The 24,413-nt window shown below is 29.6% G+C and overlaps 1 protein-coding gene across 1 annotated transcript in view; it reads left to right on the top strand.

Annotated features, from left to right (window-relative positions):
* The first annotated feature begins 6,340 nt into the window (after positions 1 to 6,340).
* LOC142322927 (cellular tumor antigen p53-like) overlaps positions 6,341 to 24,413 on the top strand; it is a 42,546-nt gene continuing 24,473 nt past the window's right edge. Inside the window, exons 1-2 of the mRNA XM_075362017.1 lie at positions 6,341 to 6,532; positions 18,393 to 18,461. Of these exons, the coding sequence (XP_075218132.1) occupies positions 18,394 to 18,461 (68 nt within the window). The 5' untranslated portion in view covers positions 6,341 to 6,532; position 18,393. The remainder of the gene's footprint in view (positions 6,533 to 18,392; positions 18,462 to 24,413) is intronic.

Here is a 24,413-nt window from a genome sequence, read left to right as displayed (position 1 = left end):
TGTCAAGGATGAATTCACAAAACTCCACACGTTTGTCATTTTCATAAAGATGGCATTAACTAAATCCTGTATGGTTTTATACGCAAACGTCAACACAAATTACGCTAGATGTTCTGGGAATGTTTAGTTTTCTATCGGCATGGGGAGCTGATTTTTGGAGGCTATGTGAGAAACTCTTGAAGGATGCGCTCCACATCTTGGTCTGACACATGAGGTCGACCACTCATTTCCTCTTGCACAGGCAACCTGTGTCTTTAAATTGTCTGTACACCTAATCATCTGTGCAGTAGGTGGTTCAGCACCGTATTCACTATGAAAATCACACTAACCGTAGTTACAGACCACTGTGCGAATCATAGAACACAAAATGATTTCTGTTGCGGAGTCGTCACTTTAACCGTGAAGTGAATGAAGTTCTGATCCTAACTAGCAGTAATTGCCTGAAACTCAATAGTTCCTTCTTTCTAACAGTTCTTTGCTTGATCAAAACGGATTAAAAGGTGAATAGTTACAAAATTTAAAAATTTGATGTTTGGGACACATTGTACAAAAAAGAAGTGATATTACCATCCTTTTAAAGCGACTTAATTCTTACAAATAATTCATACCAAAAATAAATATATCAAAGTCACCAACACTAGCATCTGTAGTGATAAGGATATCGGAAGAATTACTTTTTATTGGCTTAAGGTTATTTTGTATACATGACTAAAGTTCAAGTATTGATGCAGAAGTGTACAACATGTTTGAAAAAATAAATACTTAATTTTTTTGCTTGAAAAAAATAAAGTATTTTTATATCTAAATTATCTCATAAGATATAGATTGTGAGGATGTTTGTTGTTTTGTGGAATCAAAATGATAGACAATTTGCCATTATAACCCTCCCATGAGGATCTAGCCGAATGGTTATAGTTTAATTAGATACTTTCAAACTACACACATCTGGGTTGATAGATTGTAACTTTGGGAACCGTGACCTTGCATTTGGTGGATGGCTGTTTAATTTCTGGAGAAAAATCTATTTTTGTTGGATTTTTTAATTAAACCGTTTAAACAGATGTTTTAACATCGGGAATCTTTCCAGTATATTAGGATATATATTAAAAATTCATGATATACTTCTACAGTAGATATGTTGAAAAAGTAAAGGTATTGTCTTCAAAGATAGCAGCCCCTTGCATTATCTTAAAACTGATGCTGATGCCTTGATGAAAAAGTAGCGTGTGGGTTTTCTTTTAGCCAGAGATGATTATTACAGGTAGTGTTTATTCCATGCCGATATGAATGATGCCTTAACCTTAAATAAAATATTACATAAAAACATCAGGTTATAAACAGGCTAGTACGCTAGCCAAAAATAAAAGTAAGTCCTACTTTTGAAATTATCTGGTAAGAGAACTTGAATATGCAAAAATGTGATATGATCGGGAATCTTTCCAGTATATTAGGATATATATTAAAAATTCATGATATACTTCTACAGTAGATATGTTGAAAAAGTAAAGGTATTGTCTTCAAAGATAGCAGCCCCTTGCATTATCTTAAAACTGATGCTGATGCCTTGATGAAAAAGTAGCGTGTGGGTTTTCTTTTAGCCAGAGATGATTATTACAGGTAGTGTTTATTCCATGCCGATATGAATGATGCCTTAACCTTAAATAAAATATTACATAAAAACATCAGGTTATAAACAGGCTAGTACGCTAGCCAAAAATAAAAGTAAGTCCTACTTTTGAAATTATCTGGTAAGAGAACTTGAATATGCAAAAATGTGATATGAATACAGTAGTTGATTATTAAGGATATTTCATATGGCGCATTGAATATGAATATCTTCCTGACAAATGATTGTTCTGCATGAAAATCTTAGATCCTTGTTAATTTTGTCCAGACCTCTAATTCAGGTGTGGCTGAAGAAATTGGATTACCGTCTTCATTACCAGTGGCCTAAACATATCAGTCTGACAAGACTTGATGGAGTTTGGATATTTTAATGAAGGCTATCTGTGATTTGGAAAATTATTGTAATAAAGTCGAGTTGCTTTTGTAGCAAATGTATTTGCTTAAACAGATTTGCTACATCACATAGAAAAGTAGCAACAAGAAACTTTTAAAAACTAATCACGATTGTACGAGGGCTATTCAGAAAGTAAGGAACGTTTTGGAATTTTAAAAAACCAAGTACAAGAAAAACTTTTTATTATATACATGTGAAAGAGGGACTAAAATACTACTTTTCAACATAATCACCATACAAATTCAGGCATTTATCACAGCGGTGGACAAGGTTTGAAATTCCTGTCATAGAATTCTGCCGCCTGTGATCTCAACCACTCAGTGACGCACCCATCTTGCACAAAATTTGTGGTAGCTTAGCTTCTGTGAAACAATTTCAAACAATAAAGTCCGTGAAACTTGTGGGAAACAGAGAAAGCTCCGTTATTGTGAAACGGTGGTTTTCACGAATCTTTTCGTCAACTTTGGAGACCAGATCGACAGTCACAATGCTCGGACGTCCGTCAGCTCTTCTCTTTATCGTGAACGTTTGTTCGGCCATTTTTAAACTGAATGCACCACTTCCTGACAGAACTTTCACTCATTACGTTGTTCCCGTACACTTCACACAGTTCCCGATGAATTTCTATTGGTTTTAAGTTTTTTGCCAACAAAAAACGAATCGCAGACCGCACCTCACAACTAGCGGGATTTTCGATTGCAGCACCCAATTCAAATTTGTATATAAAAAAAAAACGGGCAGTGCGGAGATGTTTCCGTTGTCACGGCTGGACGCTGACAGGTGCCGAGCACGAGCACACCAATATATACGCGATTTGCATGCGCCTGGCGGCGTCAGGTGGAAACGTTCCTTACTTTCTGAATAGCCCTCGTACATACAAAACAAAAATCAATAGTATTCTGTTACTTTTTAAAATACTCAGTAATCAGTAATCATTTTCATCTTTAAATTTGCAAAGTAATTTATAAGACAGCTGATTAAAATATTTTTGACCAAGCAGAGGAGATAATAACACAAATTTAGTGATATTTGAATATTAACTATTTGACTGCTATTCACTAAAATGACGTAGTAGAAAACGTAAAAAAACGGCAAAAAGATTATTTTGAGCATAGTCTCACACCATTTTTGTCTGTAATAAAATTTTTAAATTTATTGTACTATAAAAAATTGTACAATTTAAATTTACTGTACTGTGCTTAAAATTTTATGCATAAAACAATTATTTCATTTACACTAATAGTTCTCAAGCTGTGTGGAGTGAAAAGTTAAGATGGACGTAATTTTGAAATTTTCGAATATTAAATTATCATATTTACTTTAATGAGGAATTATTGGTTTTAGAAGGTACGCAAAGTGATATCATTAAAGTACCTCAATACTGCAGATATAAATTTTTATTTAAAAACAAAATGGTGGATAGACGGATAAAAAGGCATTTCCAGATTTATGTTTTTTAAAAACTTTTTTCTTTTAATACTATTAGGACCATTAACGAAATATTGGACGGATTTGTTTGTACTTTGTGTTATATAGTAGAACTTTAGAAAGATATAATTGATTCCTGTAGAGAACTTAAATCGAGCCCACGCTGTCAAATAAGCATATGTTTCCCATACTCGACTTTGGGAAGATTGTAAAACGAGAGTATTTTTAGATGAAATTAATTTTCAATACTTTGATTGAACATCTTGGCTCAGTGCAGCGTGAAAGCAGGATTACGTTGGCTGCTGATCGTAAAACCAGTTATAGTTTTTTAGACTGTCTGTAGACGTCTGCGATGGTGTATATTCTCAGTTGAAGACTGCTTTTCATTATTGATGTAAAACGAGCTAAGCATTAACTTTTTTCGTTAGATGACGATTTAGGACGGTCTTTAGTAGCTGAAATATCTACACTTGCAGCATCATTTAGTATTTTAATGCAATGTACTCCGATTCGTCTTCTAAACCACTCAAACCAACCACCCTTTGGTAATTCAGTTTTACATCGCTGTTGTTTATCGTCTGAAAGATTGTCAATGTCTCTGCAGAAATAGTTACCTTATTGAGGCAACCAGTTAACTGGCACTTGTAGATAATCAATTCGGTAAAATGTTTTGTACATCTGGTATTAGATCAACAGCTCTTATTTTCTTCAAACAATTCACTGCACACTGCTTACTTCTTTTTGACTCCTGTCCATGTGCTTAATATTAGGTCTGCAGCGAACATGGTAATTTACTGTTTTATTTACTTTAATATCTGATTATCTTCATGTTTTTCTTTTAAATCTAATTGGATTTTTTTTTTCATTTTTGTGATTGTATACACAAAAACTTACCTGCCTACGAAGACATATTGATTAACCTAATTATATCGCTAAGCTATTCGATGAATATAAAATAACGTAGAAATTTAAAATAATAATATTTCACTACACCATACAGAACAAAAGCACGATAACAAAAATGGTAAAACAATGTTAGCCAAGAAGGCAGTATAATAAAAATCTTAAATGCACATTGTAAAACTGTATTCATTTTAAAACTACTTAAATAGTTACGGAGTTTTAGAATGTAAGAGAATTCAAACAGTCGGAAGGGGCGAGTTTTTATCCAGGAAGGTAATAAAAATGTATTATTACAAGTGCACACAAGTAGAGAGCAATAAATATTCCTTTTCATTGCGCGATCAGTTAATCGCTTAATTTTTGTTTTGTTTTATAAAATTAGGAATTAATAAGTTGGTCGTTATAGCAAGCGGTCGTAAATCCTGAGATCTAATGTTTATATAATGGGGGAAGTCCTCGGTGATTCATCATTAATTATTCCGTTTCCTTAATATCTAGAAATTTTACATAATTATATCAGGGAAAATAAGCAAAAGCAACAATTCCTAAGGTGTATAAAAAGGGTTTATTAGATTAAAAATTCAGTATTTGGGCCTTTAAAGAACTGGTACTGAAGAAACTAATTTAATATATAATTATTAAAAAATATAAAATGATAAAAGTTTTGGCGGGCTGGTTGTAGTATTATTTACTTAACATTAGTTTTTAAGTTTTATTAAGTTTCCATTTCTTAGTACTAACTTCGAACATATCAATCTCTTAAGTAATTAAGCGAAGGCAAAACTAGGTTGATAAGTAATGAATTGTGATCATAAAAGGATACTTTTACGTAATCGAACTGTATAAATAAATTTATTACTAAAAGTAGTTGCTTATTCAATGCAGCAATGTTTAAATTATTAAAGAATAATAATAAAAATAGTAATAACAATAATAATAATAAATCAATATTTGAAATTGTTCCAAATCTTCATTGATAAATGTTATCAATACCATAGTTATTTGACAATAGTTAATCTTAAAAGAATTTTATCGAACAAAATTGATTTGTTTAGTGGTATATTAAATTAATTTAAACCCTTGTAGTTTGCTTCTGAAACTACGTAATTCCACAGTACAGAAATTCGGAAGAAGATTAAATAATAAAACGTAAAACTTTTTTTCAGTTTTTATACAAAATAAAAATTGGTAAATATGGATTAAAAGTAATTTATACAACAGTTAAATTAACTATTCTTTTTTTGAATTGCAATAAATTTAGAACTATTTATATTCAGGGTAGATTGTACTTTTTATTGTGAGTGTCAAGTAGTTGTGGCAGTTTAATGCCTGAAGCAAGAATATATACAATATAAACTTATTAATTAATTGTGTACACTAGTACCTTTTTGGAATGTCGGTTCCTATTGTATATAATGTGATTTTATTATTGTCAGTAATTAATTAAACGATATTCGCTGAACGTTTCATAAAATTTGATGATGATAATAAAGTTTGCACATATTTGTTTTTGTCATAAGTTGAAAAAACACGTTATATTTGTTAATTTGTAGTAATTTAAATCCGTAGAATAATGTTCGTAAATAACAGTTTATGACTGTAAATAGAAAACTCGGATAAAATAATACATTCTTGTTCTAATGTCCTTCCTTTTTAATTAGGCAATTGAAAAAATTTATACTATACAACTCATAGGTTTGATTTGTATCCCCTTTTGATCTGCAGTTAAATCTACAGAAATAGAATTATTTCCAATGACAGATTTTGCCAACACGTTTTAATCAATATAAGGTTTGTTGTTATTTTTATCGATTTACTGTATTGAATACCGGTAAACAATTAAAAGATTTGATTTATCTAACTCTATACTCTTGCTTCTGGATAAGTTTAATTATAGTTCAACTTCATTCGCCATTAGCGACACCTGTATCAGATAATATTAATTACCGATACTAATAATATGGCAGCACTGAAAGCATGTACTGAATTTCAACTCCGATAGGCCGACAACACGAGATATTCATGATTGTGACCAACTGTTACTGTGATAAATTTAATAATAGGTATACGCTGAGATCGATATTGGTTTCGTCTTACATGTTTTCGATTACGCTGCTATAACGGTTCTTATTTAATATCATCAAAAGACTACGGTGTATAGTATAGCTATACTCTTTAAAGGTTTGATTACATTTATTAAATTAATAATTAGTAATTAGAAAATAAAGTTGTTGCAAGTTTCAAATTTATATTACTTTTATAAAAGAAGCAATCATTGCATTAATTTACCTTCTTTGAATATTGTAACTGGTGAAATTGTTACTTCATATAATTTTTTTAATATTTCATCACTTTCAAGAATAATTTTTTTGAGAATGACCCATTAGCGATTATGAAGAATTTTATATTCTCATTTAGAGTGCAATTTTTATCAAAAAGAAATAACTTACAAATATTATATGGTGTTAATAAAACCTTTAAAGTAATAATTATTTATCTTGAAATATGATCTTACTGAATAAAAACAAAATAAAAGTGGAATAAATATGATAAAAGAAACCTAAGTAGTATTTTTATATTTTCTGTACTCTTAAATAATACAGCTAGCTCGTAATTAATATGTTTAAAATTTTTGTTATAAAAATTTTCACTACTATATTTTGAAATTAAAAAAAAAAATAGCATTTTTGTAGATTTCAAATCTCTTTTCTAAATGCAATTATTCTTTATTTATTTCGGAACATATTTTCTACATTTTCAGTTTATTTCTCATGGTAAATCTTCAAACCTCTAGGAGTGTTCTCTTTTAATTTGTTATACCTGTTCAAAGTTCTAAAAACACATTATGCATTATTATTATTTGGCTTATGAATAGTAAAAGTTCATTTCTTTTGTCTACAGTTACTGTTTTAGTAGTTATGAATGGAAAAATATAATATTTTTAATTTTTTTTTAACTCTTTTTCTCTTTTTTTTGTAGGGTTTTTTGATTGACTGCATTGATATTCTCTCTATCTGTTCATAATTTGAGTTTACATTTCAAATTACTTGTTGAATCTTCTGTATTTATTTAAATCTTTTTAATAGCGATCAGTTTTTACCTATTAGGTAATCCCTTCAAAACTGATTGAAGGGCCTTTGTACTTATCTTTATATCTAACATTATTTCATCATAAACATTGAAGTTTTTGGGTGGCTCTTACCTTCCTATGAGGTGAGAGCCCTACTCAAATTTGTAGTAATCTAAAATTAAAAAGTCAAGATAAAAATATATTTGCATGTAATTAGTAGGATTTTTCTCTTTATGTGGTAGCTATGGTGGTCATTAACCAGTATGAAAATAAGCATTTAATGAATTGTACCAACTATTGTTTAAATTTAATAATTTTGAAAACTGGTTTTTAGATGTGATTATGGTTGTGGGGTTTTTCCTAACTTCAAACCTTACAATTTCCAGAAAGCTTTTGCATGGGACATTCTAGATGTTTTGAATCTTCAGATTGTAAGGATGCTGTTAGTAATTTTACCCAGGATAAAAAAGATTGAAATTTAATATAATCATCTTAAGAATCCCTATTATTTTAATTATTATTCATTAATGACAAAATTTATCATTCAAAATAATTATTATTATTTTTAATTAGATATACATTGTTATTTGCTTTGTACAGATTATATCAGTAGATGCTGTGTTAAATATAAATGAATAATCTTTTATTCTGATAAATATATAACACTGATAAAAAAAAAATTCAATGTTTCTCTAAGTGTGATACCATTCCTTGAATTGCTTTTTGCTTTTCTGCATACATAACAGACCTGTAAATACAATTTTTCTATCAACCTTAGTTTTAAATAAATTACACTTCAAAAAACATTAAGGGAAAATATAGTTAAAATCTGTAAAATTTATATGCATGACCTGTGTTAGAATGATTTCGCTGATGCTTTTCTTTTATAAATAGCCTTAAGCACATCCTGAATTAATGTCCAACAGTAATCGGCAAGCATGTTAGTATTCTATTTCCCTTTATAGCGGCTTTTCTTCACCGATATGTCTTGGTGGAAATGTTCACCGTGTTCATCACTTACGTCTCCAAGGTTGGGAAAAAATCCAGATGTGAGTGGAGGAAATGTATTTTCAAAGACATATTACACCCCATAGTTCTGTATGAAGTAACAAGTTGATTAACAGTATCGTGGTAATTGTCGAATTTTTGTTTGCCGAGAAAGTTTTACAAATGTCTTTAAATAAAGCCCAAGCTGCACTTTCTAAATTATTTAACATTGAGTTAAATACATCATCTTTGACCAACTCTCTTATTTGAGGACCAACAAATATTCCTTTTTTAATTTTTCCTTCATTTACATTCAGAAATTTCTGCCTGATGTATAAAAATCCAGGACTATCCTTCTTCATTGCTTTTACAAAGTTTTTCATTATTCCTAGGTTGATATGTAGAGGGGGTAAAAGTATTTTTTGGATTCAGCTAAGGGCTCATTAATAATATTTTTCCCATTTGGAGTTAAGTTGTTTCGTTTCTTCCATTCTTTGGTAATATAATATTTATCCCTAGCTCGGCTGTGTCATTTGCAAAGAAAACACATGTACTTAGAATAGCCTAACTGCATGCCTAACAAAATAGCTATAACTTCCAAATCACCACATATGTTCCAGCTATGTCTTTTACAATTTATTTTTTCAAGACCATCTTTCATCACATCGTATGTCTCTTTCAAATTAATACCATAAGCGATTGGTATCGAAGGATAATTGTTACCGTTGTGTAGTAGAACCACTTTAAACCTCAGGTTTATGAACTTGTCCTAAAGTGCAACATAAGCTCATCAATATTTGTGCAATAAACCAAATTATTTTCATCAATAAAGTACTGAAAAAGTTCTTTTTATTGGCTTTGAAAGCCCAAAATTTTTGTATTTTTTTAAAAGTAAATTCAAATCTTGCAGTTTTGGTCCTAACAGTTCAGCTTCATTTTTTGTCATTTAATTCACCTTGTGATATAAGATGTGGCTTATCGGAAGATAATTCAAAATCAGAATCATTGTTGTCTTCTTCAGTACTGCCTGATTCTTCATCACTGCTATCAAAACATACATTAACAGGTGGCTGAGGAACTGGAATAATTTCACTGTGAGGTACAAGCCTGATTGCAGATTGCAATGAAGGATATTTTACAGTATGTTTAGATATTTTAGAAATTCCAGACACACTTATTAAACAAAAGTAACAATTGGTTACATGATCCTTTGGTTCACGTCAAATCATAGGTAATCAAATGGCAAAGCCTTCCATGTACCTTTCAGCCATCCTCTTGAATATACAGAACAATTAGTGCATACTATATGAGGAGCTCACGTCTTATCCTGATCACCAATTTTACACTGAAAGTACAAATGATATGCTTTTTTAATTAAAGGTGTGATGTTTTTTCTATTTGATTTTATGGTAAACTCATCACATACATAATAAAAGGTTTCCACATCATTTACACAATTCGAGGCATTATGACACTACACTGTTAACAAACATAAGGCAGCAATAAGACTGAACAAAATTAATTCATTGCTAACTCCAGTGCTTAATAAAAACAACACAGCTGTGTTTTCAGCTACATGTTTTGACCTGCACAGACATAATTAATCTTGTCTGTGAAGGCTCACTCTTCAGTATTAGGTATGATGTCATAATATGTGACTATGATATGATTTAATTCTTTGTGTAGTACTGTTTATTTATAGCTTACAAATTATTTTAACAAAGTTAAACAATAAAAAAATGAGCTAAAAAATACAATATAGGAGCTTAAAATGCTAACTATACGTTGAAAAATGAAAAAAAATCCTTTAGAATTAAAAAAATTTTCAGAAATGGTGGGTGATAGAAAGATTCTGAGTTCATATTCTTTTTCAGCATCAAAAAGCAGAATAAAATCATGTATCGCATGTTAGGAAAAAAAAATTATGTTTATCACTGAAATAATACATTACATAAATCACATCAGGAATGGGTATAACACAATTTACAAAAGGAGCTGTTCCAACATTTGATCGGATAAATGAAGGGAAACTTGTAACAGGATACAAAATATACTATTAATAATAAAATAATAAATCTGATGTGGACATCACATGACTTTCTTGTACGCCTGTTAAATTACATATACACATTTTTTTAAAATAAAAAGTACATAAAATTTTATTTCATTAATAATTTCTGAATTTTTTCATATTTTTATTGTTATTACTGAGTTATTATTTATTGTAATTTTTTTGCAGCCAGAATTTAATAATTATTAATAAATCAATATATTTAAATTAAAAAAAAAAGGAGATGAAATCTGATTCGAACCGATGTGCCTTCCCCTTGTAAGAATCCAAAAATGTCATTAATTAAAATGTTTGGTTACAACTCTGTAACCAATGAAAATAAGTACTACTTATGATATATTGTTGAAAAGCTCTCAATTAGGGCTTATTACTGCAGTTAAGAAAAAGTCCAATATTCAAATTTTGTTGGACACTTTTGGTTCAGTCGATTGCAATCAAAAAGGGAGGGCACAACTAGATGTTACAACATTGCTAAATCCAAAATTTTAACATCCTACGGCTAATCGTTTTTGAGTTATGCAAAATACATACGTACGTACAGACATCACGCCGAAACTAGTCAAAATGGATTCAGGAATGGTCAAAATGGATATTTCCGTTGAAATTTGATAACCGAAATTTTTCGCGATCACAATACTTCCTTTACTTCGTACAAGGAAGTAAAAATAAATGTGATTAAAGTTCATAAGTAATTATTTAAAATGTAAGCACATGAAATAATAGTAAATACATTAAGATAATACATATAAAAGATACTTCACAATCACAAAGTACTATTGAAAAGTTTTTGGCAACGTCTTCATATATGCAGTGAATGGAATGCAGAAAATTCTGTTTTTTTATTTCCTTGTTCGAAGTAAAGGAAGGATTGTGATCGCGAAAAATTTCGGTTATCAAATTTCAAAGGAAATATCCATTTTGACCATCCCTGAATCCATTTTCACTAGTTTCGGTGTGACGTCTGTATGTATGTATGTACGTATGTAACTCGCATAACTCAAAAACGATTAGCCGTAGGATGTTGAAATTTTGGATTTAGCACTGTTGTAACATCCAGTTGTGCACTTCCCTTTTTGATTGCAATCGACTAAACCAAAAGTGTCCAAAAAAATGGATTTTGAACTTTTTCTTAACTGCGGTAAAAAGCCCTCATTCAGAGCTTTTCAACGATATATCGTATGTGGTACTTATTTTCATTAGTTCCAGATTTAAAGCCACATAAAACTTAAATTAATGAAATATTTGGATTTTAGAAGGGGAAGGCACATCGGTTCGAATCAGACTTCATCTCCTTTTTTTAACTTTTTCTTAAATTTATTTTATTATAATTTTTTTTAAATTTAAATATATTGATTTATTAATAATTATAAACCCGTGATTGTAAAATCATTTTTACAGTAATTAATAATTCAATAATAGAATTTTGTTTTTTAAATAAGAAAAAAAAATTATTAGTGAAATAAAATTTTATGTACTATTAAAAATGTGTATATGTAATTTAGTAGGCATTATTACGTATGTGTATATCTAATAGATTTGGTGAAAATTTAAATTTAGAATCGTATTATTTTTGGATTTTCTAGTTTAATTTTATTTAATTATACTGGAATCTATGTTTAATTTTTTCTACATTGAAGTTAACTACAGAGTGACTGAAAAATAGACCCTCACAAGAACAACATATACACTAAGACATACATGCCCGATCTTTAATAAATTGCCAAAATTCTTATCTTTTAGTTCATTATTCCTCTGATGTTGTCGGACAATATTCTCCCTAAATCGGAGTTGATTATCATTCTGCATATTTGTTTTTTGATGCCAATCATTTAATCGCTCTTTGGTCTAATATATTTCTTCTGATCTTAATTTATGTACACGTTCTCTAGTTTTCAAATTTTCTCTCTCTTTTTATTCATCATTCTCTCTTAATCTTTTTATTCTTTTCTTGGTTTTAACAGTTTTTTGGTTTTTTCCTCTTTATTTATCACCTTCTCTTAATGTTAAAGGGACTTTTAATCTATCCTAATATTTCATGTAAGATTATTGAATTAATAGTTGTAAATATTTGATGTTAATAAAAACTAATATTTCAGCAATTGTGTAACTTTCCACTTTATTATACAATTGGAGGAACGTATCCCACTTTCAAATGAAATAAGTTTAAATGAAGTGCAGCGAAAAATGTGTATGTGTAATTTAATAGGCGTACAAGGAAGTCATATAGTGACCACATCAGATTTTTTTAAAACGATTTTCGTCTAATTAACGTTAAATATGCATATTCTACACTACGTAACGATAATTAGACAAGGTTAGCGAGCGTAGGTTATGTTTGGTTACCCACCGGATTGGTCTAGTGGTAAACGCGTCTTCGCAAATCAGCTGATTTTGAAGTCGAGAGTTCCAACTTTCAAATCCTAATAAAGGTAGTTACTTTTATCCGGATTTGAATACTAGATGTTGGATACCGGTGTTCTTGGTGGTTGGGTTCAATCAACCACACATCTCAAAAATGGTTGACCTGAGACTGTACAAGACTACACTTCACTTACACTCATACATATCATCCTCTGAAGTAATACCTGACGGTGATTCCCCGAGGCTAAACTGGGGGAAAAAAGTTATGTTTAGTTAGGTTATGTTTATATACGTACGATTCGTCAGTACAAGGAATCAACATAATATAAAATGTTTTGTAATTTTTATATTTCAATAAAAAAAAATGTACTTGTTCACCTAAAATAAGCATTATTCATTTTCTCATGAAATCTGAAGAAGTTGAATAAAAAAAAAGTGGCGGTGCGATAACAAACAAGTACCTTATCTTTTAATTAGTGTTTAAAAATTCATCGATGGAATAATATTGTTTCTGTAAAAGAAGATATTTTAATTGTATTGAAAATAAACTGGAGGGAAGATTTTTTAAATGGTTTGATATACTGATTCTTTTTCACCAGACCCAAACAAATAGTCTTTAATTTTATCTACTACTCTCTTAACGCTATTCTTATCAAAATAAATAATTTTATCAAAATTATTTTTAAAAGTTGGCCATCTAAAGATCTCTGAAATTGCATCTTTCATATTTTGTCTAACCTAATCATTTTTCCAGCAGTAAATCAGTTATATTCAGTAAATTATTCCAGCTGTAGTCAATTTTGATTGGATAATTTTCATTAAATGTTTTCACCATGTTCGGATATTTTATTTTTATGAACAAGTACACTTGATTTTCTTTTTACAGAATTGACAAAAACGATATAAATTTTATTTTGATTGTGCACTCGGGGATGAAGATAAAATTTGGGCGCCTCATGTTATTTGCATATCGTGTTCAGTAACTCTAACGGAATGGTTGAAAGGGAAACGATGAGCCATGCCGTTTGCTTACCGGTGATTTGGCATGAACCTAAGGACCACTTCACTGACTGCTACATTGTATGACAAATATATTTGGATTTTTATCCAAAAATAGAAAGTTAAAAAATATACAGATGTATCCTCAGCTCTAAAGCCGGTACCACACGGTGAGACTTACCTGTACCTGTACCGCTATCTAATCCGACATTGCTAGAAGAACAATCTGAAAATGAAGCAGATGATACAGAGATGTTGAAGAATTTCTTCCTATATTTGATAAGAAATCTCCTCACTTAATTCAACAACATGAACTTAATGATTTAGTTCGCGATTTAAAGTTATCAAAGCAGCAAGCTGAACTTCTGGCATCTAGACTGCAACAGTGGAATCTTTTGACTGAAAAAAACAAAAGTTACTACGTGTAGAACATGAAATAAAACTCTTTCAACTTATTTTACTATGAAAAATTCATTGTGCGTTTGTACTGATGTCGATGGCCTGATGAAAGACCGTGGAATTCAGTATATTCCTGAAGGATGGCGTCTTTTTATTAACTCTTCTAATTTTAACATGAAAGCAGTTTTATTGCATAATGGTAACAAACAGCCACCCATTCCATTATCTCATGCAGTCGACATGAAAGAAACGTATGAAACTACGGCATCAATATTAGAAGAAATAAAATACAAAGAGCATATGTGACAAGTTTGCAGTAACCTGAAAGTTATTGCGTTACTTCTTGGTTTACAAGGTGAGTTTACGAAATATTGTGATTTTCTTTGTCTTTGGTATAATTGTAATACAGTCATTACCAGGTAAAGAACTGGCCATTGTAGCAGAACTTTGTGGTTGGTAAAAAAATGTAAAGCATTTATCATTAATTAAGAGTGATAAAATCATACTGGCGCCACTTCACATAAAACTCGACTCATGAAAAATATTTAAAGGCATTAGAATAAGATGAACCAGGATTTAATTATTTAAAAATAAGTTTTTCTAAATTGAGTGATACTAAGCCCAAGGAGGGTATATTTATTGGTTAGCAGATCAAGAAACTGCTTAAAGACCCAACGTTTGACGATAAACTTAACAAATATGAACTAGCTGCATGGAAGTTCTTCAAAGATGTTGTTGGTGGTTTCTTGGGCAACAGAAGAAATGAAAACTATGTTTTTTTGGTTAATAAGCTGTTAGAAAACTACAACCATTTAGTATGTAGAATGTCGTTAAAAATTCATTTCCTACACCCCCATCTAATTTTCCCGAAAATTTGTACTCTATCAGTGATGAGCAAGGAGAGCGTTTTCCATAAGGATATTCTATCCATGGAACATTGGTACCAAGGAAGGTGGGTGACTATTGTTGGTTTTTGTTTAGAGAAACTGATCAAACATCGTATAAGCGAAAAGGTTTCTCATCGTACTCGTATTTTAAAAATTAAAGGTAAGACAATTTCAGTGATTTAAACTTTAAAAAAGTGTTATTTTAATGACATTTTCAGTGATTTAGACTTTTAGAAATTGTTATTTAAAAACTGTATCAATGTATTCCAATTTATCTGTGTTTGAATAAATAAAAATTTGATTTAAACAAATTTTAAATGAATACACGTAAATAATAATTTTTTTAAAATACTGATTTGACAGTGATTATACAATTACTAGTAAATAAATCGTACGTCTGAATCATATGTATCTAAAAACGTGATGCATTACACAAATTCTGATAACAGTTTTGAATTCAGCACACCAAAATTAGTTGAACGCACCATATACGATTCCAGATACACGAAAAAATATTTTTTGTTGACTAGTGTTATTAAACCAGCCTTAATGTTTAAAAAAAATATTTTTACTTTTCAATTTTTAATTTCATCTTTGTATTTTTAGGATAGTGCAGAATTTTAAAGCCGAAATTTTATATAGAAAAGTCATTTTTATTGCAGCCTTTTTTTTTTATCAGTATGAAAGATTAGTGGTTAGGTTTTCATAAAAAGCAACCTTTTTTCGAATATTTGGATGTAAGCTAACAAAAGTTCTTTTCAGATATCTGAATACATGGCTCCTTTATGGTTTTGCGAGCGCGCGCGCGCGCGCGCGCGCACACACACACACACACACACACACACACACACACACACACACACACACACACATATACAGACAGATATATATAAAGTGATAAATGTACAGTAGTGATTACTGATGTATTAAACACGGCTTTGGGCAATGGTATTTTTTCTTACTTTTGGACTCTTTAGTTTCAAGTTTCTACTAAGATGTTATGGAACCATCTCGTATACGGAATGCAGCTTTACTGTTTTTTCCCAGGACTCTGAACCCATTCTTAACTCAAACTAGCCTTACAAATCACCATCGAAACTGCACACACATTTAATGATATTGACAACATCATGGTAATTTTACAAGTCATAGCCATTAACTAAATGAGTTGAAAATATATTAAATTTAATAATTCATTTGTTTTGACGAAACAGGGCAACTCAAATAAAATATACAGAGTAAAAAAAATGAATTAATTTTACCTAGCTTATTCTAGTTTCCTATATTCTACAACTTCAAGCCTTACTTTCAGGAAATATCTGATTTTCCTGAACATGCATTTGTTACATTTAAGCTATCTTTTCTCTAAAAGTTGAATCGCAGATACCATTTTTAACATATGCTTTACTGATGAGTTTCCAGTATAATGTCTTTTAGCAATTCTCTAAAGAAACCACGTCACTAGTCATGTGAATACGAGGTCTGTTCAGAAAATAACCGAACTCTATTTTTTTAATCTTTATTAATTTTACATATTATTGATCCTTGTCCCTTGAAGTACTCCCCTCTGCTATTCACACACTTTTCCCGGCGGTGTTTTCACTTCATGAAACAGACCTGGATAGCTTCATTTTAAATGGCCTTTAAGGTCCACAATGGATTTGCTTTAATATCATCAATAGTCTCAAAACTGCATCCTTTCATCATTGATTTTAATTTAAAAAATAAGAAAAAATCGCAAGGAGCCAGGTCTGGAGAGCAGGAAGCTGAACGAGGACAGTTATCTGATTTTGGTACAAAACTGACGAATTGACGAAGCTGAGTGTGCGGGCGCATTGTCACGGTGAAGGAACCAAAGTTTTCTCGCCACAACTCTGGTCTCTTTTTGCGGATTTTTTCACGTAACCGTTATAAAACGTCTTGATAGTGCGCACGGTTCACTGTTTCACCTTGAGGCAAGAATTCAAAATGCACAATTTCATTAAAATCGAAAAATTCTACTGTTCGATTATCAAACGAGGAACAAATTTTGTTGCAACTCAATGCACGTTCAATTTTTCGGTGAAAATGTCATGACATAATCTAATCGAGATGATAACCTCTTCTACAACTTCTCTGACAGTCAGTTGGCGATTTGCACGCACCATATCGTTGATTTTTTGAACGTGGGTGTTGTCAGTTGAAGTCGAAGGCCTTCTTGGTCGAGGGTTATCTTCAATTGACTGACGACTACTTTTAAATCGTGAAAACCATTTATAACATTGCGTACGAATCAGAGCATCATCTTCATAAGCTTTTTGCAAAAGCTGAAACGTTTCTGTGAAAGTTATTCCTGGTTTCACGCAAAATTTTCCGTTGTACCATTGCTCCTGAAAATCGCAACTAACGCTTAAACACGATGCACTCAGATAACAATATCACGAAAACTAAATGAGAAAGATATCAACAATCCTAGAACATGTGGTTACGGAGGTGGTTATGCGGAACACAAGCTAACAACCGCACGTCACTAAATATCTCCGTTGGTACGTTATTAAAAATGTACGGTTATTTTCTGAACAGACCTCATATTTAGGTTATTCTAATTACCTGAACTGCACATTAACATAGCTTAGCCTTAATACCCACTTCTCTTATAACAATAACATTATTTATTGAATATTATAAAGTGTTTGCTTTTCTTATACAATTATTTTGGTTTATTCTTCCATCTATCAATGTTCAAACAGAAGTATGTGTAATCTTACCTTTATTTTATTTGTAATCCATCACAGTTAATACTCAAAATCCCGTCCTCAATTTTCTCTGCAATGAGTTTCTATGCCATCATTTTCCCAATCTTGGTTTTTCTATGGATTCCATGCTACCAAAGGAAATTTATGGTTGAAACATGAAGGTTTGGAGATTACCTTTTCTTTTTCCTATTTAGCCTCCGGGAATTACCGTTCAGGTATTACTTCAGAGGATGAATGAGGATGATGTGTATGAGTATAAATGAAGTGTAGTCTTGTACAGTCTTAGTTCGACCATTCCTGAAATGTGTGGTTTATTGAACACCGGGGTCTACGATCTAGTATTCAAATCCGTATTATCCGTAAGTAGATTACTTACTACACATGTTTTTCACTCTGGTTTATTTGTGTAATTTTCTGAATATGGGTTTTAATTTATTTATTAATTGGTAACAGTAAGTTGGACTTATACATATTATACCAATTTTTTTTAACCTAAAGAATTAATGTTATAATTCTTTTCTGTTTGTTTTAGGATGGAAAATTGTAGTCCAGAAAGTGATATTATTAACAAAAGTGATTTAGAACATATCATGGCTGATCTGTAAGTAAAATATAACAAATAAATATGATTATGAATATATACTATGCGTCTAGTGAAGGGTGCACAGACATGTAGAAAGGCGTCTGGCATTCATTTTCAAAGGGAAAATATTTAAATAATTAATTATTTATAAATTCATTCCAAAATAAAACAAATGTTTTAATCATTGGTTGTATACAATAAATAATTATTGTTATGTGTCTTGGTACTTATCGGTTATACGGGACCCCTACTGAGGTTATACTTTTGAGTCATTCTTACACGAAATTCGTTTCTACTGGCGACCTAAATAGGTAAAATATATATGATTTGTATGTTTAACGTTAATTAGACGAGTTTATCGAGCATAGGTTATGTTGATATATGTGCGCGATATTATGATAATCAACATAATCTAATCAAACATAACTTACGCTCGCTAACCTCCTCTGCTTAATGTTAAAAATCAAAATCTGATGTGGACATCACATGACTTCCTCGTACGCCTATTTAATTACATATACACATTTTTTGCTGCAGTTCATTTAAACTTATTTCATTTTAAAGTGAGATACGATCCTCCAATTCTTGGAGAAAGTGGACAGTTACACAATTGCTGAAATATTAGTTTTTATTAACATCAAATATTTATACAATTATTAATTCAACAATCTTACATGAAACATTAGGATAGAGTAAAAGTCCCTTTTTACTCGTTTTACTAGATCATTATTATTAATATCTTCGTGAGTTTCTGATTAACAAAAGTGTCAGATTTCTGGTATGTCGTATAAATAAAAGTTAATAATAATAAAATTATTCCGTGTAGTGAACTCCTGTATACTGGTTACAAATATTAATTTCGACCTTACGGTGTAAAATATTCAGTTTTTATTATTGGATTATTTGGTGAATAATCAAAAATGAAAAATAAAAATAAAGATAACGTGAAGAAATATATTTCAAAAAAACGTCAAGAAGATGAATATGAAGAGGAAGAAAATGTTAAAACAAAAGTAATAATAAAAATATTAAGAGATGATAAATATGAAGAGGATGAAAACGTTAAAACTAAAGAAAGATACAAAGATTAAGCGAACATGATAAATATAAAGAAAGAGAAAATGTGAAAACTAGAGAACGTGTACACAAATTAAGATCAGAAGAAATATATTGTACCAAAGAGCAATTAAATGATTGCCATCAAAAAACAAATATACAAAATGATAATCAACTCCGACTTAGGGAGAATATTGTCCGACAATATCAGAGGAATAATGAACTAAAAGATAAGAATTTTTGGCAATTTATTAAAGCATGTATGTCTCAGTGTATATGTTGTTCTTGTGAGGGTCTATTTTTCAGTCACTCTGTAGTTAACTTTAATGCCGATAAAATTAAAAGTCCAGAATAATTAAATAAAATTAAACAGAAATTAAACTAGAAAATCAAAAAATAATATGATTCTAAATTATAATTTTCAATTAATATTAAATAATCAGATGTTTCGCCAAATTTATTACATATAAACATATGTAATAATGCCTACCAAATTACACATACACATTTTTAAAAGTGCATAAAATTTTATTTCACTAATAACTTCTGTTTTTTTTCTTCATATTTTTTTAAAATTTTATTATTGATTTATTAATTATTGTAAAAATATTTTTACAATCACGGGTTAATAATTAATAAATAAATATATTTAATTTAAAAAAAAAGTTAATAAAATAAATTAAAAAAGGAGATGGAAGTCTGATTCGAACCGATGTGCCTTTCCCTTCTAAGAACCACATATTTCATTAATTTAAGTTTCATTTGGTTATAACTCTGAAACTAATGAAAATAAGAACCACTTATGATATATCGTTGAAAAGCGGGTTAAAGTTAATGAGGGTTAATTACTGAAGTTAAGAAAAAGTCCAAAATCCAAATTTTGTTGGACACTTTTGGTTTAATCGATTGCAATCAAACAGAGAGATGCACAACTAGATGTTACAACAGTGCTAAATCCAAAATTTCAACATCCTACGGCTAATCGTTTTTGAGTTATGCAAAATACATACGTACGTACATACATACAGACGTCACGCCGAAACTTGTCAAAACGGACTCAGGGATGGTCAAAATGGGTATTTCCGTCGAAATCTGAAAACCGAGTTATTTCGCTTCATGATACTTCCTTTACTTCGTACAAGGAAGTAAAAATTATATGCAGTAAGTTATACGTATATAAGTTTTATCGTATCGAGTTGCGTACAAAGGTTATGTTGGATTTCAGTAGAGTACAGTATAAACAATAAGTACCTGAGTCTTTTTTAATAATTCGTAAAGATAGAAAAAAGTAAGTGTTAAAAATGTAAACAATACTGTAAGGAAAAATTAAAATGTTAATTAATTAATTACTCTGTGTTTAACTAATGAAGTTATAGTTAACTTATAAAGTTTAATAATTAATCTCTACTAAATGAAATTTAAGAGCAGACTTAGTTACAGATTTGTGTAACAAATAAAAAAAAATAAATATATAATATATTTATTTATATATTATAAATATTATATAATATATAAATATAAAAAACAATAAATATATAAAAATATATTTATTTAATTACTTTAAATAAATCTAAAGATTTACTAAATGTAAGTCTTTAGATTTTATAATAAATTTAAAGGTGATTGTAGTGTGTAATATGATAAGATCTAATGATCTGGGCCAAGTTAAACAAAACCATAGATTGGAATATCAATGTGTTTATTAATTGTGAAAAAAAAGTAATGTAAGATACTTGTTTTGAAGAATATATTATTAAATGGTGCTCGTTTAAAAATTTCTTTACTATACAGATAAAAGTAGTAAAAGATGAAATTATTTATGAATGGAATATACGCCTTGTTTGATAGTTACTTTTCCATAAATAGATAAGAAATTAGATAAAGAAAACAGAAAAAAATTGCCTGTTGTAAATTCTTCTCTTTCTAAGTATTGGGGTCAGTTATGGTTTTAGTTAGGGCTAGGACCAGGGTTAAGGTAATTTGCTTTGCATTTCCAGGATTGAAAGTGACAAAGCTAATCATCAATATTAGAAATACTTTAAGTTAATAATTTAGTTAAAGTTAGATTAGAAACAGCTAATTTACTTGAAATCCCTTCTGCAATTAAATTTAAAAAAATATGAATGATCCAGAAAAGATATTAAAATTTTGGTCTGTGATTTTATGTCCAGAATTGAAAAATAAGTTGGTTTCAGACAAAGCTCTAAAACAAAATAATAAGCATTTGTGATTACAGAACACATAAAATTAAAATCATAAATAGAACTTACTTTAAAAAAAAAAAGAGCAATTCCAAAAATATTTCTCTTGTTGCTCCATGCACTATCACTGCATGTAAGTGACAGAAAGCTAAAAAGGAATATTTTCTATCAGATTTACAAAAAGGAAAAAATAAATACTTAACCCATGATGGTTCACTACATTACAGTCAAAATGGGAATTTAGAGAGAAAGTGTGAGAATTTTTTAAGCAAAAACTAAAGGGATGTTAAGAAAATTTATAAAATTGACAAATATAGAAGAAATGTTAATGATTGTAAAAGAAATAGAAAGAAGGAAGTAGGAAACAGGGAGAATGAAACTTTAAGATGATCAGATACATCTTAATGAAAGAAAGTGCCTTCATACCAAAAAGATGCTAGCAGACTTTTCTTTTTAGAAAGTTTATTAAGAAACCTTCTTTTATTGGGGGAAAAATTAACCAGTATTAAGGGCTGCAACTCTGACACCCACTTCCAAAGTAATCTCTGAAAAAAATACAAGCACATGTAAATTTGAAAATTATAGATTACACAAGACCAAAATCCAAAAAAATTAATGAAAAAAGAGATTGAATATACCTGCTCTAAAAAAAAAATTGATTGTTTTCATAATATACTGAGTAGTTAGTTGTTTTCATAATTAAATTCTTCTTTGTAGTTTATTATAAAATAACTAAAACAATAATATTATTACTTAACAGATAATAATATTTATGATTTAAAATAAATCAGAATAATTTTATTATAAAAAAAATCCATATTATTATATTGGTACCAGATCGTGGATACCGGTGTTCTTTGGTGGTTGGTTTCAATTAACCACACATCTCAGGAATGGACGACCTGAGACTGTACAAGACTACACTTCATTCATATATATCACCCTCATTCATCCTCTGAAGTAATACCTTATGGTGGTTCCGGAGGCAAATCAGAAAAAGAGCAGATTATTATACCAGAATGTTGAGTTTATATTTCAGGTTATTCCATCTCTATCTGGAATAATGTAATCTGATACAAAGGGGAGAGCTTAGTGTTTATAAAAATTATTGTTTTTATTTAAAAAAATAACTGTAAGTTACATCTCTAAGATTGTGTTTTCCTATTATATTCCTAGTTTTCAAAACAGTACTGTTTTTAAAAATGAACTGTCATCAATGTAAACTTGTAATGGAAATGTACAAAATACAATACCAAAAATAAATATAGGCTCATAATATTTTCCAGATACTCAATGTCAATTGAGTATGTGTGTCAATTGAGTTTTCTAAATTTTGACGAGCAATATCTTTCTTTTATGAAATGATATTATCACCCCAAATAATTTAACTTTTTACTCTGTTTTTGTCCGTGATAATTGGTAATGTAAATTTTAACTATACACTTCAAAAAACAAACAGAACCAAAATTAATAAATATAATGTTTTAATAATTTGATTCAAAATGTTTCCACTCATCATCACCAGAATCACAAATTATGGCTAGTGATACATTAGGCCCTTATTTCTATTCCCATGCTAAAATTAGACTACACTGAAATTTTTCATACATAAATTGTGGGGAACAATTGGCAGTTTTATATATTTTTTGTTGACCTGACAAATAAAAAAAAAAAAAGATTGGGTCCCAGAACTTTATTTCCAGCAGTTTCAGAAAAAATTGCTGCAGTCAAAATCACTTTACTTGAAAAACATACTATTTTAGGGTTTAATGTACATTTAATTTGTTAAATTCAGTAAACAAGTAAACTTTGTAATTAAATTTATAGAGAATTTTATTTTTAGAAAATTGATTAAAGTTAATTGAAAAAAATAAAACTTTAAGACATTTGACTTTTATTTAAAATAAAACAAACCAAAATGATGCAGAAAAAAGTAATAATTTTCAACTAAACAAAATTATTTCTGATATTGCTGAAAAAATTATAAAGCAAAATTAAATACTCAAAATTAATGATAAAAAAATTACTTGATACCATAATAAATATTATTAAAAATATATTGTCACAGTTTACAGAAAATTTGTATTATACTTTACAAAATACAAAATTCCTTGTATGGCCCAATTTTATATCAGGTTTGTTTTGTATAATTTCAACAGTGTTGTAAATTCTTATCACTAATTCTTTTCTTGAATTAACTTTTTAATTGTGAAGTTTTCATGATTAGACAAGTAGTATTTATTTCAATGGTATTAGGTCTGGTGACACTAAAGGCCAATTAATTGGTATGACACATCCAATCCAATTGTTTAAATAAGCTATATTCAAACAATTTATAGTTTCATGAAAATATAAAGGTCCTCCATTTAAAAATCATTTACCATCTTTTGGTGTAGGTACATCTTTCAAAGAGAGGAAAGTTATTTTGCAAGAAATTTATACATATTTCTCCCAAGTTGTTTTTGTAAAATGAATGTTCCAAAAATTTTATCATCAGTAATACCATATCAAATGTTAACATGAAACCTTTGCTGAATTCAGATTGTATTACACTGTGTAGATTTTCAGAATTCCATTGATGTTTCTTTTAATGAAACATCAAAAGAGAATACAATCTCAAAGAAAATTAAACCCAAAAAATAGAAAAAAATAGTTAAGGACCAGAAATTAAAGTCAATAATTCTAATCAAATCACTATATAAAGGAAATTCCT

The sequence above is a fragment of the Lycorma delicatula genome, chromosome 4 (genome assembly GCF_047948215.1).
Source record: "Lycorma delicatula isolate Av1 chromosome 4, ASM4794821v1, whole genome shotgun sequence".
NCBI classification, from domain to species: domain Eukaryota; kingdom Metazoa; phylum Arthropoda; class Insecta; order Hemiptera; family Fulgoridae; genus Lycorma; species Lycorma delicatula.
The sequence above is the reverse complement of the archived record's forward strand: the minus strand, read 5'-3'. Positions and strand labels throughout refer to the sequence as shown.